Raw genomic sequence first — 17,377 nt, 5'->3', positions numbered from 1 at the left:
TGCTTGTCAAATCTGAATCACGATTTTTCTGATACTCTCCACAAGAGGTGCGGAAAAGCGCTTGGAAAAACTTATCACTAGATTTTCTGGTTATTTTAGTTTAATTTTCAATTGTGTTAATAACAATATCCGTAGAATGGACGATCCGGAGCTAAACGCCTTACGCCAGCAGCGTCTGCAACAGATGCAGGTTAGTGAAACAAGAAATGCATTCCGTTTCGTGCCACTTTGCCGACCGGCGATGGCCGAAACTGCGTTGAACTTTTCCTAATGTTCCATAAATAGCTAAGGTCATGCTGTGGACAATCTGATAGTGGAGTAAACATGCAAGTGAAATCGAACATAACGGAATTTTGCTACGATATCGATTGCAGGGTGGCGATCCGGAACAGCAGAAGGCCAAAGAGGAACAGATGGCCGCCCAAGAGGAAATGAAGAACTCAATGCTGTCGCAGCTGCTGGATCAGAACGCCCGGGCCCGTTTGAACACACTGAAGCTGAGCAAGCCGGACAAGGCTCAGATGGTCGAGGGGATGATCATCCGGATGGCACAGATGGGGCAAATCGGGGGGAGACTGGATGATTCCTCGTTGGTGAAGCTGCTGGAGAGCCTCAATCAGCAGATGCCCCGTAGTGGATCCACGGTGAAGTTTGACCGCCGAAGGGCCGCTCTGGATTCGGACGACGATGACGATTACGGCATTTGAAGAAGGCGGTTGCCCTCCGTTGGGTGAAACGGTCCAATGAGAACGTGGGAGATGAGTTACAGCTTGGGATTTGTGCTTCAGTTTGCTGCGGAGGACGCGAATAGGTCCTCTGGCTTGCCGCGAAGGATTTGCTTGCTTTCAAGGGCTCGATTCGAAGCCCATTTAATCTGATTAACAATAACATTAAGGACGGAATAAACTCGTTTAGAGCATTATGTGACTAAAACGAAAAACGTATATCATTTATGCAGGGCTGGTAGCGACTGGGAGTCTTATTGAATGATAAACTAGAGTTGTTTATTGCCGTTTTGAATAAGTGCTGTGAACATTAGACAACTTGAACTTTAAAATTTTGAATATTTTTTTCACTCACGAGTTTGAAAGTAATAGCAATTTAACTAAAGTTCAATTTTCGACGAAAAATTCAAAACTATCTAAAAATCTACACAGAAACTGTGTCAAATCCTTCAATTTGTATAGTGATTTCAATTTATTATGAAGATTCGGCAAAACCCTGACCTGGATCATGGGGATTGACGGTGCCAAAGTGAAGGTGCACCGTAAAATAATTGTAATTTGTAATTTGTAATTTGTTTATTTATTCTTACGGTAACTTGTTAGTTTACACTTTTTATCAAGTCAAGGAAATTTTAAGGAAACTACATATTGAAGTCGAAACTAACAAAATTACTTAATAATGCAAAACAAAATGACAAAAGGAAACAAAAATATAACATAATTGCAAAAAAGGAACAAAGAAGGTTTAAAGTTAAATTAAATTTTTCATCGCGCTTTTAAAAGACGATAGTGTTGGTTTTTGTTTTGTTTCGACCGGCAATCCGTTCCAGTAGGTGGCTCCGAACACCAGCAGGCTTTTGCCACTCGCCGATGTGTGCCTTGGTATGATGAAACAACGAGTTCGTTCTTGCTGTCCACGTTGTAGATGTTGCAGGATATATTCTGGTTGGTTCCCATAGTAGGCTTGCCTCATGAAAGTACTGATTCGTAGATGATAGTTCGGAAGTAAATCGTGTCCCAAAATTGAGTTGCGAACAGCTACAGTAGAATCACGCCGCCGTAGATTGAAAACGAAACGCACAGCTGATTTGTAGCACCGGTGTAGTTGCTCCTTCAGGCTGGCAGCTAACCCAGGGAAATACACAACATCACCATAAGTGAATATGGGTACCACGACGGCTTGGACCAGCTTTCTCCTCGTTGGAAGTGATAGAACTGGAGCGAAACGACGGAATGTGCGTAGTGTATTGTAGGTTCTCGTGACTACATCGTTCACCTGATTAGTCCATGACAGGTTATTGTCAAGCTGCAGTCCAAGATTCGTTACCTTGGTAGACAAAGGTACTACCTCGCCGCAGAATGAAATCGGTATTTGGGGATTAACAGTTCCAGTTCTATTGAAAACTATTGCCTGAGTTTTCTTTGGGTTAGGTGATAGTTTATTAGCCTTGGCCCAGTGTTTTATCACTTCGAGGTCCTCGTTTATGGTTTGGATGAGCATGTCGATTTCCGCCACAGGCCCGGTTATGTACACCTGGAGATCGTCGGCGTACAGATGGTAGTTGCACTTCAGAGATAATGGCAGGCTGTTGATGTATAAGCTGAATAACAACGCGCTTAAGCAAGAACCTTGTGGAGTACCGTCAAGGACACCACGCTCGCCGGACACAGAATTAGAAAGGCGTACCGACTGTTTTCGTTGTGCAAGGAATGATAAGATAAGGTCGCACGCAGTTTGAGAAAAACGAAACTCGTTGCGCAATTTCGCTTCCAAGATTCGGTGGTTGACGCAGTTGAAAGCCAGCGAAAAATCTACTAGGACCATGACTGTGCAGAGGTCCCTGCCGAAACCGTCGTAAATATCATGAACGATTTTAGTTAGGGCGGTAGTAGTGCTGTATCCTTTGCGATATCCAGATTGGTGTTTCGCAAGCAGTGGTGCATTTGGGTTGTCGAGATGATCGGTGATTTGGGCCAATAGAATCTTTTCAAGCACCTTAGATATTGCTGGCAAAACACTGATTGGACGATAGTCTTTGGCTTGGATGGGATTCGGAATCTTAGGAATTGGAGTAATGATGGCATTTTTCCAGCTAGAAGGGAAGATCTTCGAATCGATAATTGCGTTATACAGATGGGAAAGTGCTGGTAATATGAAGGGACAAAGAAGCTTGATGAAAGATATCGGAATGTCATCAGATCCAGTGGCGTTGGTATGAATTTCAAAAATCTTGCGACAGACCTCGTCAACGTTTGTATGTTGGAAATTGAAATTCGGTCCGCCATGATCTATCGCTGTACGGTGGATTGGCTCGGTGGATGAACCAGATTGATCCATACTTTGCAACTGTCTATGACCTTCGCTGAAGAAGAAATTGAGTTCATCAGCGTTAATGGCATCTATAGATGAGCCCTTCTTTGTGTTGCTGTGGATCCCTTCTCTCCGCAGGTTACACCACAGCTTTTTCGCAGGTAGGTTGTGATCAAAATGTAATTCGGCATAGCGCTTTTTAGCTGCAAAAATAAGGGAGTTAGCCCTGTCCCTCTTCCTGGTATAATCCAGCCACTGGTTGTCACCACGCACTCTGTTAGGGTTGCGTGAAAACAGGGTGTACGCCAAGTCCCTTAGTTCCACCGCTCCTTTGATTTCTTCCGTTATCCATGGTGTTTGCTTGTCGCGTATAACAAGAGTGCGTTCCGGAGCATGCTGCTGAAGAAGATGCTTGAGTTCGTTGGTCAGAAGTTCTGCCTTCGTCGATGGGTTTTCGGCGGCATAGAAATGCTGCAGATCCTTGGCTTGGTAATCGACTTGTAGACGTAGGGAGTCAATTGCTTGCAAATTTCTCACACGAATGGTTTGTGGAGTTGACCTTGGTATCCGTATGTTGGCCAGAAGATAGATCACTTCATGATCAGAGATGGTATTGCCGGTTGACGTTTTCGATTTGATCACATTCTCTGGCGAGTCTGTGATAAGCAGATCAATCGTTGTCGAAGAACTTTCAGTGACACGCGTGGGGCCCGTTGGTAAGATGGTTAGATTGAAAGTTGCGTTGATACGAGAGAGTGCAGATAGATTAGCTGAAGGATGGGTTGATTTGACATTGATGTTGAAGTCCCCTACGATAAACAGCCTGTCGATTCCAAAGTCAAGCAAATCGATAAGTACCTTCTCATACACTTGACTGAAGTATGGATTGGAGCAGACTGGATTGTAGAAAGCCGCGACGCAGATGTTCAGCTGATTAATCTTGACTTGGACAGCTAAAAATTCAATTCTTTGTCCAGTGGGGGTAGTCGGGTCGAAACAGATTTTACGATTGGCGTGGCTTTTATTCCTTTCTGGACGTAGATCCCTATTCCACCGCAGGCCCTGGTGCCACGACCTCTTCCACACGGCAATGGGTGCTTGACAAAGTTGTAACCAGGAATGCGTATGGGGCCAGCAGGACTAGATGATTTGAGCTTTGTTTCGGTAACCGCAAAGATTTGGTATTGGTTACCGTCAAGTAAAAGTTTGATTCCGTCAATATGGTGTTCGAGCCCTCTCACATTGAGGTGGCCGATACGAAGGTTTGGAATATGATTTCTGGGCATATCGGGTATTCAATCGTCAGCAGTGTAGTATGGAAAATTAACAACGTGAAGAGCTAGACACATCTGCCGATATCGCGTCGAAGAACACGGACGAATCGTCTTGTCTACTGCGCTTATTTTCGGTGAGATCGAGAAGCTGATTAATACTATCTACACGAGTATACCGTTCTTCTCCTGGTAAAAGGACGGCAATGGTGTCGTTGCGTACAAAGACTGATCTGATGATTTTTCTCTGCTTGAGGCGAAGTGCGAGGTTACGGATTCTAAAGGATTGCACTGACAACATTTCATTGATGGTGAAACGGTACTCAAGTGCTGGAGCACGTTTTAGTTGACACAACTTTGCATTTTTGTGCCTGTCGAAATATTGGCGTAGAACTCTATCACGCATCTCACGGTTGTCGAAAATGACTACAATGGTTGGAGTAATGGTTCTGTCCGACCATTTCGATGGCTTGCCTTGGAGACGGAAACAGCTTTTTACATTGGAAATGCCTTCATGGATTTCGAGAAAATTAAGTACGTCTTCCACGATGCGTCGCACGTTTTCACCTTCGCAGAACGGGATTTTGTTTATTGCAAGCCTACAGCAGTTTGCCGACTGGGAGCAGGTGTTTGCAAGTTTGGCCCCCGCTTCAATAACTTCGAGTTTAACTTCGATGTCGTTGAGTAGAGCTGATTGGGCTTGGCATTTGGTATCACGTTGTTCCTGGTTGTTGACCATGCTGCGGATCCTATCGATTTGTTTTTTGCTGTTGCATCGTAGCATGTCAAGTTCCGCTTGCAACTTTCCGAGTTGTGTGGACAGATCTTGTACTGTTTGGTCAAGCTTCACAATCACATCGCTCCCTGCAGCTAAAGTCGATTGTTTGGCGACGAGACTTCCTCGCACTGTACAGTTCTCGCAGAAGAACGTGAAGTTCTGGATTTCTGGAGCTAGAGCATCGCTGATACGGACGCAGCAGAAGTGATACCAAACGGTGCACTCATCACAGCAGATCCATTTTACTTGCTTAGCTTTTTTCTTATTTTTCGTTTTTCCCCGCACAGGAGGCTCAGCAAATCCGCATAGGCCACACTTCTCTTCTTTACCCATACTGTAATATGTACACACTACGCTGACGATTTTATACTGTTTACTGCTTCGATAGCATATCAACAAAGTTCACTTTGAGGTTAGGTCGAGTTGGAAAAAAATAGTATTCAACTTTTTATAAAGTGCAACGAACAAAACAGGAGAACTTCACTTGTTTCGGGTACCGTTGATAATAAGACGTGTCTGGAGACTACCAGAGACCGGAAAAAACGTAAAAAACTTTAAATTCAGGAAAATTTTCACGGACCGAAAAAGACGAAGCGCGTCGCGTGGCCAGTGTTGCCAATTCTAATATCCGTTTGTATAAAATATCACCTTCCCATTACTTTGGCACACCTCTAACGGATCATGATTTATCATGAAACGGCTGCTTGCAGGCTGAGGATCTGTTAATATGTTTCTGCATATTATCAGAAACTCTTCGAATGGAGGGACCGCCAGGGCTCAGTAGTTACTTATGCACCTCTACTTGTAGTTGCAGTTTGTTAGATGAATTGTAGCATCCTTTGTACTAATCAGTAATGGTGGATAGGTTTCGAAGCTAACGCATGATCCAACTTTTTGTTATGTGATTTAAAAGTGAGTATTCGGTAAGTTTCTGTGTAAAATTCGTCGTTATAAAATTAATGATTGTGAGGGTGATAATGATACTTGATGAATTGCATAGTGATGATAAACTGTTGAAATTGCATTTGAAGTGATTGTGAGGGTTACGTTAATACCATAGACATAATAATAACAGTATGCACTTATTTCTTTAAAGAACAATACTATTGCCTAGCTCTTTACACTCTTACAATGACAGTGTTCATAATAACAGCGAGTGCAATAGAAGTGATCGAAGTATTTTTTGTTACGGTCGTTGTGATCATTCGTAGTTCAATTAACCCTCTAATACCCAAATTTTTGTTTTCGATCTAAATATAATTTTTCGTTATCTAAAATCATTCTAAACACGGTTTGGGCAATGATTTATTTTTCTTCGCAAATTTATTAATTTTGGTTTTTGATTTTTATTATTTTTATTTTTGAACATCCCTATCCTTTTCATTTTTTTCTTGAAGCCTCTTTTGGTTACTGATTTTTGACAATAATAAAAATTAGAGTTTTTACTATACTTTTGAAAATATGATTTTTTCAATTTTTTCTGGAACATTTTTTATTTTCCGTGTAACTAACGGAAAAACAGATTTGAAATCATTTCAATACCATCAGGCTCTTCTTCTGTGATAGGTTGATCGTAGAAAAATATAAAAGGTACGATTTTTTATAATACACGTTAAATGAATCCCAGGCATTTAAAGGTTAAATAAGAATACAATTTTTCAAATAATTTTCAATAATACAAAAAAGTTTCAAAAATCATAAAAAACTTTTCTTATATGCATGTTATGAGTCAAGGTTTAAGCCAAAAATAAAATCATTTTAATTTCCGAGCTACGAAAAAATACACAAAATTCCAAAGTGTACCCCGTCTAAAGGCGGGGTTGGGTATTAGAGGGTTAAATAGTAAAAAAACATCCTTCAATTATTGGTAATAAAATAAATTGGTATGAAAGTGGCTTGATGTAATATTGGTGAAACTTTTAGCTGTGATAGTGGAAAGTGATAACGAAAGTTCATACATGATAATCGGGTATAGAAGTGGTAGTATCAAAAACAAAAGTGACGACAGCAAAAGTGAGACAATTATCTGACAGTGAATAATAAAATAAAATGGAGAATGGGGACCTTTCAATAAAGCTATTTCGTTCTTCACTTTAACCACTCTAGTAGCATTTCAGGCCTTATCATAGTTTGATAGTAGTCTAAAGTACTAGACTGCAAAACTACGGTAAGGGCTGATTGCTGCTAGGGTACACAGTGACCATTTGAGCAACATTGCTTAGGAACGTCTGTGTGATGAAAGCAATAGAGGCTTATAAAAGCAAATGCTGGGAAGGAGCTTAGGGCAGATTAAAAGTGCCAGTACTACCCCTATCGCTACCGACAAAAACAAAAAAAAAAAGAATATGAAGATTCGGCAAAATATTCAGTTTATTTAAACCGTTATTGCTTCTGATCTCGTGGGTAGGAAAATCACTCAAAACTGCTGAAATTCAAGTCATGTCTAAATTCTTTCAAATAGATCCATAAATAACTCAGTTTTAACCCTCTAAACTTGATCATTTCAAATGAAAAATTGAGAAGTAGCAAGGATGGAAATCTAGTGATCATGATAAAACAAATGATGCATCGTGGTTGTTCTTTATCATGCGATCATAGCAACAACGACAAACCCTTAGTCGTCAAGCCATCACAACAAACTCCGCTCCGCGAAAAATGAATCGCTCGGCCTGTGAGCTGACGATCAATTGTTCGCGAATCAAAGTCATAATTTTGGAGGATTTTTCTGGTTGCACTCCACGATTTGTCTCCTAGCTTGTCGTTTATCATCTGAAAGTCAATCGTGCGTGGTATGTGAGAGAGTTTATCCGTGAATTTTGAATTGATTCGCATTAATCGCAACATGTTACAATATCCGACAAACCCTTTGTCCTACGACAAACAGTTCATCGGATGCTCGATATATCTATGATCATCGCGCGTGGTGAGGTGTTGAAATCATGTTGCTGCAAGAGCGACGGCCCTCTTGGACCATTCAGATACCGTGTTGTTTGTCGTTAGAGCTGATTTTTTTCCATCCTTGAGAAGTAGCAAATACAATGGACAAACAATACTGTAGGAATTTATTTATTCGTTTGTCCAAAGCTTCCTTAAAACATTACTCCGAAGATTTATTCGGAAGTTTATTAAGTGATTTTTTTCAAAGAATTTTGTCTAGTTTCAGATACCTTTATGAATTCAGCTAGGATTTTTTCAAAGGATAAACACAAAATGAACCTCAGTGATTTTATCAGGAATTGCTCTAAAATTTGTTAGAAATTATTCATAAAAGTCCCAAGTTCTCCAGGAGTGTATCCAGTGTCTCTTCCGTCGATTTCCATCTTTTTACAGGGTGTCCAGTCCTTCCATCCGGGAATTTGGAGAACTCACGGGGAAAATATGTATTTCAAACAAAAGATTTCCGGTTTGTTTCAATTCCAAGCAGTATGGGCAAATCTAGGTTTTTTTTTCAGAAGGTGTGCGATTGTCTGTCATTCACATTTGGCATCATGACTGACTTTTGGTAGGTTGGTAGAGAAATAGTAAACGATTAAGATCTTTGAAACATTTCTAGAAGGGTACTTGGGGATTCCTGGTTTCTGGAAAGATGCTCGCCAGTATTCCATTTTAATTTTTTTAGTGAGATTTTTGCTGGAATCCTAACGGCAATCGAATCGATAATTGTCCAGTTTCTTGACAGTTCTTTCAGAGAGATCACTGGTTATTAGTAGATTTCTAATAAGGTTTTCAGTAGGTTCTAGAAAAGATCCTTGATTAATTTTGCTTTCAATTATTACTAGATTCGTAGAGGTTGACGAAAAGCCGATGAAAAATATTAGGCATATTTCTTAGGAGATATACTGATATCCTAGACAGAGGTCAATTCAGAATTTCGTTTGAAGGATATCTGGGGTTAATGATAATACTGATTCTTCGCGAAGCCTTGTCTGGATTACTAGCCGAACTAGTCCTTGATCTATGAAGACAACAGACAAGCATGCTTTAATGGCACAGCCAAGAAACATCCATCATGAACAGCTTCGAAGGCTGAAGCAGGAACTGAACCTTGACACAAGGTGTTTTAGTGTCTTACTTGTCTTACTTGCTTGTAGCAAAAAGTGATACCGAAAAAAGTTGTTGTAGTGATACTGCATATATTTTTTTAACCCGTATAGGCCTGAGTGAAAGTAAAAATCCTAAAACCCTCACCGCTCAGCGAATTCTTAACGGATTCAAATGATTTTTTGTCAGTATACTGGCACACATATCTAGTTTCTAGAAGTGGAGGAACGCGGAAATATTCTTGTGGCTGGAGTTATTCCGGTGAATCACTGGGTCAGGTCGGGTGAGAAGGGTACTGTACGTTTGTGCCCCTCAAGGTAGGCAAATTTCAAGTCACAGATAATTTCCGAAATCGGCTATAATATGGCCACTACATGACGAAATTTAAAGAAAATTGCATAAGTGTAAACTTTTTGAGAAACGATTAAATTGGATAACTATGAGTTTTGCATTTGATCAATCCTATAAATGATCATTTTCGAGTCCCGGGACGCCTCAAACTTATGATAAAGTGGCCAATTTGCATCAGAACATCTATGCCAAGATCATGGGAACGCATTTTAGTGCAAAATTATGTTTGATTTCTACTTTTCGAGAATTGAAACGGTTTAGTATCCAACAAATCTACAGCCGGTTCTTCCGGGCATTACGTCCGAATGGCCACATCCGGTATATTTTAAACGGTGCAAAACTCTTCATTTATAATGTTGAATATCAGATCTTAATGATTTATGCAAATAAAAATGATTGTCATTGCAAATAAATAAAGGTATCTTGGCATGTCCCAAAAAATAGCTTTTTTTTACCCGACTTGACCCAGTAACCCACCGGAATAACTACGGCCACAGAAATATTTCCGAGTTTCTCTGGCCACTTCTAGAAACTAGATATGTGGGCCACTGAACTGACAAAAAATCATTTGCATCCGTTAAGAATTCGCTGTGCGGTGAGGGTTTCAGTATTTTTGCTTCCACTCAGGCCTATACGGGTTAACAGAAGAGTTTACATTTACATTAATTATTTTTTAACCAATTTTCAATCTTTTCAAAATTTTAGAAAGATGTTTTTAAAACGAAAATCGTTTGTGTCTTTTGTATCACTAAAATATTTTATTTTGTAATGTAAGGTTGAATAAGATTTTACCATAATTGTGAAATCAAAATTTTATCATTTCATATTTCCATGCAAACTCCCAAAACATCACGTCCTTAAAAACACTGGGTCCTTTTTTTTTTATAAAATCTTGTTTTTATTGAATAATACGATATAGCGTGGCAACTTTTCCCACTCAAACGACTAGCTCATATTTTAAGACGGGGTTAGTGGTCTGATGGCTACCGCGTCTGCTTCATAAGCAGAAGGTCATGGGTTCAATCCCAGGCCCGTCCCTTTCCTCGTACTTTGTAGTTGTATATCTCTCACTTGCTTCTATCTTCCATTCTAAATCTATCACACTCAAACTATTCGTTCATAGCAAACGCTAAAACCAGAGACGGACAAGAAACCGTTTCCCTAACGCTTCCATTCTTCCACGCGCATGCCTTTCCTTACGCCTGATACATAGGCAGTCTGCTAACCACAAAAGCAAACCTTTCTGCCATGCCTTTCCCCTAATCCATACACTCCCGCATGAACTGGCGTAGATGCAGTGGTATATACGGTCTACGTGGGAGCCAGTTTAATGCATCATCAATTCCTCCCCCTTCCCCACATTGGTCTGCATTCTGACGTGGCAGGCACCATTGTCGCTAAATATATAAGATCACCAGCACTTATACACTGAGGATGCCTGTTAGTCCCAAGCAGTCATTCGGTTGGTTCCTTGTGTAAGTGCAGCTGATCTGCCGATACTGGAGTAGCATCCACGGGCGGCCAATCAAGCTCAAGCTCAAGCTCAAGCTCAAGCTCAAACGACTAGCTCATATTTAAGTTTATATTTTAAAAGTGGATCCATATATAAACCTTGACACTTTTGATCATGTTTGACGTTCATTAAATCGATAAAAACGCCACATATCTGACATTTCCGAGGGGACACGGAAATAAAAGTACATTCAAAATTTGAGTGCCAAGGTGTGTGACAAAATCTCAAAAACCAGAGAAAATGTTGTTGGACTCAAACCAGCGAAAAACATTGAGTAAACATGTATTACTGGCTTAAACATAAGCGTTTGGTACTAAAATTGGGACAGGGCTTTGGGAACCTATTGAATTCGTAAATTCATTCTACACTATAATAGATCCCATAACCTTCCTATGACTTTAAGTCGATAAACATTCAAGATTTAGTCTAGAAGAATTATGAGCATATTCACCCCGATCAATTATAATATTCACAGCAGGATAACTTCTATTTAACTTCATTAGATTCTCTTAAAAAGGTGTCTTAGGGCCGATTTCTTCACCGTTGATTAAGCCGTAAACCAGGTTTACCCATATGATTAAACTAGGTTTAAGACCTAAGCGGGGATGACGAAATCGGTCTTACACAACTAACACTTCTACCACAGACAAAACCTAATAAGGCCAATATTGTGTGTAACTAGAACATGATTACGACCAATAATTACTATTTCCAATTAAAAATTATGATAGAAGATCGAGTATGATTGATCATCAAAAAGGATACTAAAATTTAAACCTTAAGTGTTTCAACAATCAACTTACACCATATTAATAATAACTAAGATACTATTACAAATTACGAGCAACTCTATGAAAGATTATTTTTTCACAAGAAAACCATGAATCAATATTTTGATGTCATGAAGTTGTTCTAGTGACCTAACTTAAAACTGTGTGTGTAATCCATCCAACTAACACCCACTGTTCGGCAGTGATATTATGGAAGAAATCTTTCTGCAATGCTTTTTGAAGCTATTGCAGATAGCTTTAGTCAAGGAGTTAGAAGGTGATATCTCTATTGCAGATCCAGCGGCTGGAGAGATACGTCCATTCAGAAGTCACTTTCACCAACAATAATCCCCGCATGTGTACATTACCAGAGAAAAAGGGAAGTGTTCAGGGGGATACATCCCCAAGGATTATAAGACCAATTGATTTCCAATTATTTGATCTACTAGTCTCCAAATTGTGGATATTTAAAAAAAACAAGGTTTGTCTTGGGCTTTTAAGAGTTAAAATGTTCGAAGTTGTTAGAAATGTATTTTTTTGTTTAACGGTAAAAATTGGGAACATTTCTGTCAACGTAAAACTTGTTGGAAAATTTTCTTCATTTTGATTTCTATGTTTTCTTGCTACTTCTCAGAATAATTTGGACATATAAAACGCTAGAGGATGATTGAAAATGCGATGATTTTTGGTTTATCGATGCATACTTAGTGTTTTTGAAACCAACTAATAGCTTTTAGAAATTCTTTAAACATTCTTGAATCATCAATAAATATATTGTATTTTTGGAAACATCTTCAAAAGTTTGAACTTTGACAAAACGATGAATTGTTTATTCTATCGGAAGATACACAATTTTCCGTGAAAATTTCGTTCCTCTCCTTTCAACGTTTTGTCCTTAAGATGGGATTCGACGTTTTGTCACTCAAACCAAGGTCTCAACTTGGAAAAACTTCAACAGAATCGTTAAAATTCATAACGGCAAAAGAATGAGACATCTTTTTTCATACTTAAGGTGACACGGGAGACCGTGTTATTTTCCCTATCTTTTGTCTCACTCTAACAATTATCATCAAAACTTTGTGGAAGCAAATCTCGAGTTTTAGTGAACCGATGGAGCTGAAAATGTATTGGGTTGTGCATTACATATATAGTGATACTGATAGTGATAGTGATTTTAAATTCAATTAAACAAGATACTTAAGAGACCATTCATTAAAAATAGATACCTTTTAATAGACATGTATTGAAATAGGAACCATGTCCTTTGTCTTTAAAAATGAGACCTTCTACCAGCTCTGATTTCTTCGGAAACTTTTGAATAAACCTTCAAAATTTTGCTTAGAAGATCTGCTAGAGTAACTACTGAAAAATCGGTAGAACTAGTGGAAAAATATATGGGAAAATTTTCAGAGTAACGTCTCTAGAAACAACTGTAGATTCCATTGAATTAAATGGAACAAATTATGGATAAATTATTCTAAGCAACCAAATAAAAACCTCTGGAGGAATTTCTTTTTTTGGGGAGAATTAGTTGAGAATCTCTAGAGTTTTTCAGAATGGATTACTCCTGACAGTATTTTGGGAGAAATCAATAGAAGACGAAAACCCCGGAAAACAAGTGGGATAATCGCATAAGTCTCTGAGGCCTCTAGAATATTTAAGGATAAAACGAAAAAATAAGTGTCTTCAAACGCCATTTTAGTTGAAACAATAGACAATTAGATTAGATTAGATTAATTGAAAATGGAGACTTACATCCAAATAGTAACAGTTTCTAAAAAGAGACCTGCCACCAGCCCTGCTTATGAGAAAAATTCCGCAATTAAGGCTGATTTCGGAATTAAGAAACTTCCATCATCTTAGCAAATTTGTCAGTATATTAAATAGGGAGTGCTTAAAGATACCTGATTGGAGAATGTAGATTTGAATTCGCAATGATTATCGTTGACTGGTATCTCTGGGCCGGTATGGAATGCCTCGGTTCTTCATATCGCGGATGATTCCGTTTGGCAAACGTCCCGACACCGAAATGGCGTAGACTCCTTTCTGGAAGCGATCTACAAACAAAGGAAGCAGGTAAGTTTTGCTTAAAGAGAATAGGATTCCATAGCTATTTGCTACTTACTGATTCTCTGCCACTTACAAACCCAGCTATCATCCGGACTCATAACAGCAATCAATCTGAAACGAGTCAGATAATCGTTATTGAAGACGTGAAGCACTCAAGCGATCATTTCACTCACCCATCAAAGTTGTTACTGGTACAATCGTAGACCTGGTCCTTGTTGTTCTTCATCCGGAGAAATTCCTCACAGTTTTCGCATCCATCGAATTCGAACTGGTCGAATGTCTGCAAGCGAAAAAAGAGATTGATCAGAATGAAGATTAACGGCCGAATATCCACTTACCTTCACTAGGGAACACACCAGGCAAGCGCGCAGTCCTCGCAAGTCTTTCGGAATCGAGTCAAACGACATTTTCGTGGTAGAATTTTAAGGATTTCACAGAAAATTGTTTCACTGTTTACGAAGCTGCGTGGATTTTGCCTGGCTTTTTCGGCAGTCGACAGCCAACGACGGGACAAACGTCAAATTTCTTTGACAGTATGTGTGCGTGGAAGCACCGGTTGGAAATTGGCATACAAATAGGGTGGCCAGGTTCGATCCTGTATTCGCTTCACTGGAAATGGTTGAAAGTGAAACATAAACCATTCGTCATCAAACGTCAACATCCCACCGCAAAATCGCTAGTGTTTGGAGGGGATGTTAACCTCCAAATTGTCAAATAACCTCCAAATCACTCGTACTCGATATTCTGTATCTCGATATTTCCCCGATCTCGATTAAGGTGATTATAAAACGAAGCCACACCTCAAATTTTCAAGAGCACAAGAGTTGAGAACCAAACAGCGCTTCGCATTAAAAATTTATCCCATTGGTCAGCACCAGCAAGCAAGCAAATTGATTGATTTTCAACGCGAACTGTTGTCAAATTTTCCTGTCTTGTGCACTTGAAAATTCAAAGTTTGGCTTCGCTTTATAATCACCTTAAGGCGATTATACACTCAGAAACACGGGTAGTCACAGAATGACTAAGGTTTAGTAATTTATGACTATTTTCTATCTGTCTCTCTTTCATTGGTAACGAGAGAACTTGGCACTGCTAAAACGTCAAACTAGTGAACTCGTGCATCAGTCAATGGACCAATGCACGAGTTCACTAATTTGACATTTGAGCGGTGCATTCACTTGTTGCCATGGTCACGTAAATAACACGGCACCGCTCGAACGTCAACGGGTGAACTCGTGCATGGACCGATGCACGAGTTCACTATTTGACGTTTTAGCGGTGCCGTGTTATTTATGTGACCATAGCAACCGGTGAATTCGGCACCACTAAAATGTCAAATTAGTGAACTCGTGCACTGGTGAGAAGATGCAACTTATTTTTTTGCAGACAAACTTGCATCTTACGACTTATGCCCTTATTCTAGCACACACTTGAAATTGGCATACGAATGTCAAAGAAAATCCATTCCTGAAGGGTTTGTTTGTTTTACTGCAATCAACGACTCAAACAGAAAGCGGCTTTAGTTTAGCTTCTGCATTTAATTTAAAATTTTGAAACATAAAACTTTCAGTAAAACATCCAGAAAACTGCACAATGGTCGACATTAAAAAGTGCTTCTACACCACCATTCTCTCGCAAACAATCTCCTCCGATGGAAAGTACCTATTTTGCGGTAGCAATTTCGGTGAAATTCTGGTATACAGGTAAGCTGCCACATTACATCACAATGCTTCAAAACATAAAGGCACCTAATCCTCATTTCCCGGCTCAGCATCGATCGGATTGTAACCTGTTCGGAGACCGTGACCCACGATGCAGACAAGCTCCCAACCGAACCGCAGCTGGTGTTCCCCCTGCCGGAGAAATGCCAAGTGTATAGCCTTTCGTTCCATAAGGACTTCCTGATCGTGGGGCTGAACGGGGAAATCTGTGGCTATCATTGGAATGGCAAAAACGGCACCATTGGCAAGCGGACGTGGACGGTGAAGCTACCGGCCTCAACCGAGTACACCGACATCAATGAGGTCAACTATCTGTGGCTGGACAAGGAAAACGAAGTGCTTTACGCCGGCTGTGGGGACAACGTCATGTATGCCGTGTCCCTAGAGGATGGTCGAGTCATCCGTCAGTACCAGGGCCACAAAGATTACATCCACTGCGTGTCAGGATCTGCTGGAAAGATTGCCACCGCTTCCGAGGACGGGACCGTACTCCTATGGGACTCTCGCCAAACCACATTCACCGGAAAGATCGAACCGCACACGAACCAGGCCCTGAACCGATCGGAATTCGGCAAGTGGCAGGGGACGGTTTCCATCACGGAAGATTGGCTGGTCTGCGGCGGAGGGCCACGCTTTTCCCTGTGGCATTTGCGTTCCCTCGAGTGCACCACCGATTTCGCGTTCCCCGATAGGCTTCACGTGTCCGGATTCATCGACGATGCCATCTATGCCGGGGGAGACTGCCGGAACCTGTACCAGTACAGCTTCAATGGGGACGTGACGGCGGAGATTCCCCTTTCGACCCCGGCCGTGTACAGCGTGGTGCAACAGACGGAACCGAACCGGTTTATGGCTATTGCGGGGGCGGCAAGTCAGATTGATGTGTGTACGAACTTCAGCTATCGGGATATTGTGCTGAATGCGTACAAGAAGTAATGGCTGGTTCTATTAGTTTAATAATAAATATATAAATATTCACGTAACTGTTTCGAATAATTTGTCTTTGATGAAAGAAATACAAGTACTGCGATTTGAACGGGCAAAAATTTGTTAAAAAAAACTATTTGTAAGGCACTTTTTGTTTCAGATTTATAATTAAAAAAAATACATTATTTTTATTTCTTGTATTTTTAGTACAATATATTTATTTCTTGTAGCTTGAAAAACTGATTTCCTATCACGATTTTTAGCGACGGGATAAAACTGCCCACCCACGGGGTAAAAGCGACCACCACGATTTACATCAGGGGTTCTTAACCAGTGGTCCGCGGACCACTAGGGGGCCGTGACGGCCTTTCAGGGGGTCTGCGAAGCTACAGTCGACACTCCATATCTGTGATGTTCTACATCTCGATATCTCTCCCTATGTCCAAATTTTAGAGATTTTAGGGTTTCAAAACAATTTACAAAGTCGAAATGACGTCTGTTTGTTTTCAATTTTCCTAGTAACGGAGTGATTTTCAATTTAGTATTCATTAAAAATTTGTTCTATGTCTTGGTCTCTCCCTATCTTGATGATCCCGAGATGATGTCGAGATATGGAGAGTCGACTGTATTTAAAATAAGCGTCTAGTTGCTGTTTTTATAATGCAAATATTTAAAAAATGTAACTTATTTTATTTAACTTTAAAGAAGGCCAGTACTGATAAAATGCTTTTAATACATACATTTAATACATCAATACATACATTCACATTTCACATTTTATAGATTCAGATCCATTTCACAGATCGTCACATTTTTCAAGGAAGTTCCAAGTTTTCCAGAAATATATCCATTGATTTCCGTAGGACTTTCTCCAACGTTTCCGTTTAGAGCATCTTCAG

The 17,377-nt window shown here is 40.0% G+C and overlaps 3 protein-coding genes across 3 annotated transcripts; 2 read left to right on the top strand and 1 right to left on the bottom strand.

The window, feature by feature from the left end:
• On the top strand, positions 1-940 carry LOC5568113 (programmed cell death protein 5). The gene is made up of 2 exons (XM_001652002.2): positions 1-190; positions 375-940. Exons 1-2 carry the CDS (start codon positions 137-139, stop codon positions 705-707), a joined length of 387 nt encoding a protein of 128 aa, XP_001652052.1. The 5' UTR covers positions 1-136; the 3' UTR covers positions 708-940.
• A 12,677-nt stretch (positions 941-13,617) lies between these two features.
• Positions 13,618-14,348, bottom strand: LOC5568112 (transcription elongation factor SPT4). Its single transcript, XM_001652001.2, has 4 exons — positions 14,169-14,348; positions 14,004-14,110; positions 13,886-13,941; positions 13,618-13,817 (listed from the first exon to the last, which is right to left on the bottom strand). Exons 1-4 carry the CDS (start codon positions 14,235-14,237, stop codon positions 13,699-13,701), a joined length of 351 nt encoding a protein of 116 aa, XP_001652051.1. The 5' UTR covers positions 14,238-14,348; the 3' UTR covers positions 13,618-13,698.
• Positions 14,349-15,300: 952 nt separating this feature from the next.
• On the top strand, positions 15,301-16,534 carry LOC5568111 (THO complex subunit 6). The gene is made up of 2 exons (XM_001652000.2): positions 15,301-15,533; positions 15,602-16,534. Exons 1-2 carry the CDS (start codon positions 15,424-15,426, stop codon positions 16,485-16,487), a joined length of 996 nt encoding a protein of 331 aa, XP_001652050.1. The 5' UTR covers positions 15,301-15,423; the 3' UTR covers positions 16,488-16,534.
• Positions 16,535-17,377: the final 843 nt, after the last annotated feature.

The sequence above is a fragment of the Aedes aegypti genome, chromosome 2, assembly GCF_002204515.2.
Source record: "Aedes aegypti strain LVP_AGWG chromosome 2, AaegL5.0 Primary Assembly, whole genome shotgun sequence".
Taxonomy (NCBI): Eukaryota; Metazoa; Arthropoda; class Insecta; order Diptera; family Culicidae; genus Aedes; species Aedes aegypti.
Note: the sequence above shows the minus strand (reverse complement) of the source record. Positions and strands in the feature narration are given on the sequence as shown.

Coding starts and splice junctions, on each gene's coding strand:
- LOC5568112 (XM_001652001.2), bottom strand. CDS start 14,237: ATGTCGTTTGACTCGATTCCGAAAGACTTGCGAGGACTGCGCGCTTGC. Junction 13,942..14,003: donor ACCAGTAACAACTTTGATGG/GTGAGTGAAATG, acceptor GACTCGTTTCAG/ATTGATTGCTGTTATGAGTC. Junction 13,818..13,885: donor TTGTAAGTGGCAGAGAATCA/GTAAGTAGCAAA, acceptor CTTTGTTTGTAG/ATCGCTTCCAGAAAGGAGTC.
- LOC5568113 (XM_001652002.2), top strand. CDS start 137: ATGGACGATCCGGAGCTAAACGCCTTACGCCAGCAGCGTCTGCAACAG. Junction 191..374: donor AGCGTCTGCAACAGATGCAG/GTTAGTGAAACA, acceptor TATCGATTGCAG/GGTGGCGATCCGGAACAGCA.
- LOC5568111 (XM_001652000.2), top strand. CDS start 15,424: ATGGTCGACATTAAAAAGTGCTTCTACACCACCATTCTCTCGCAAACA. Junction 15,534..15,601: donor GGTGAAATTCTGGTATACAG/GTAAGCTGCCAC, acceptor TTCCCGGCTCAG/CATCGATCGGATTGTAACCT.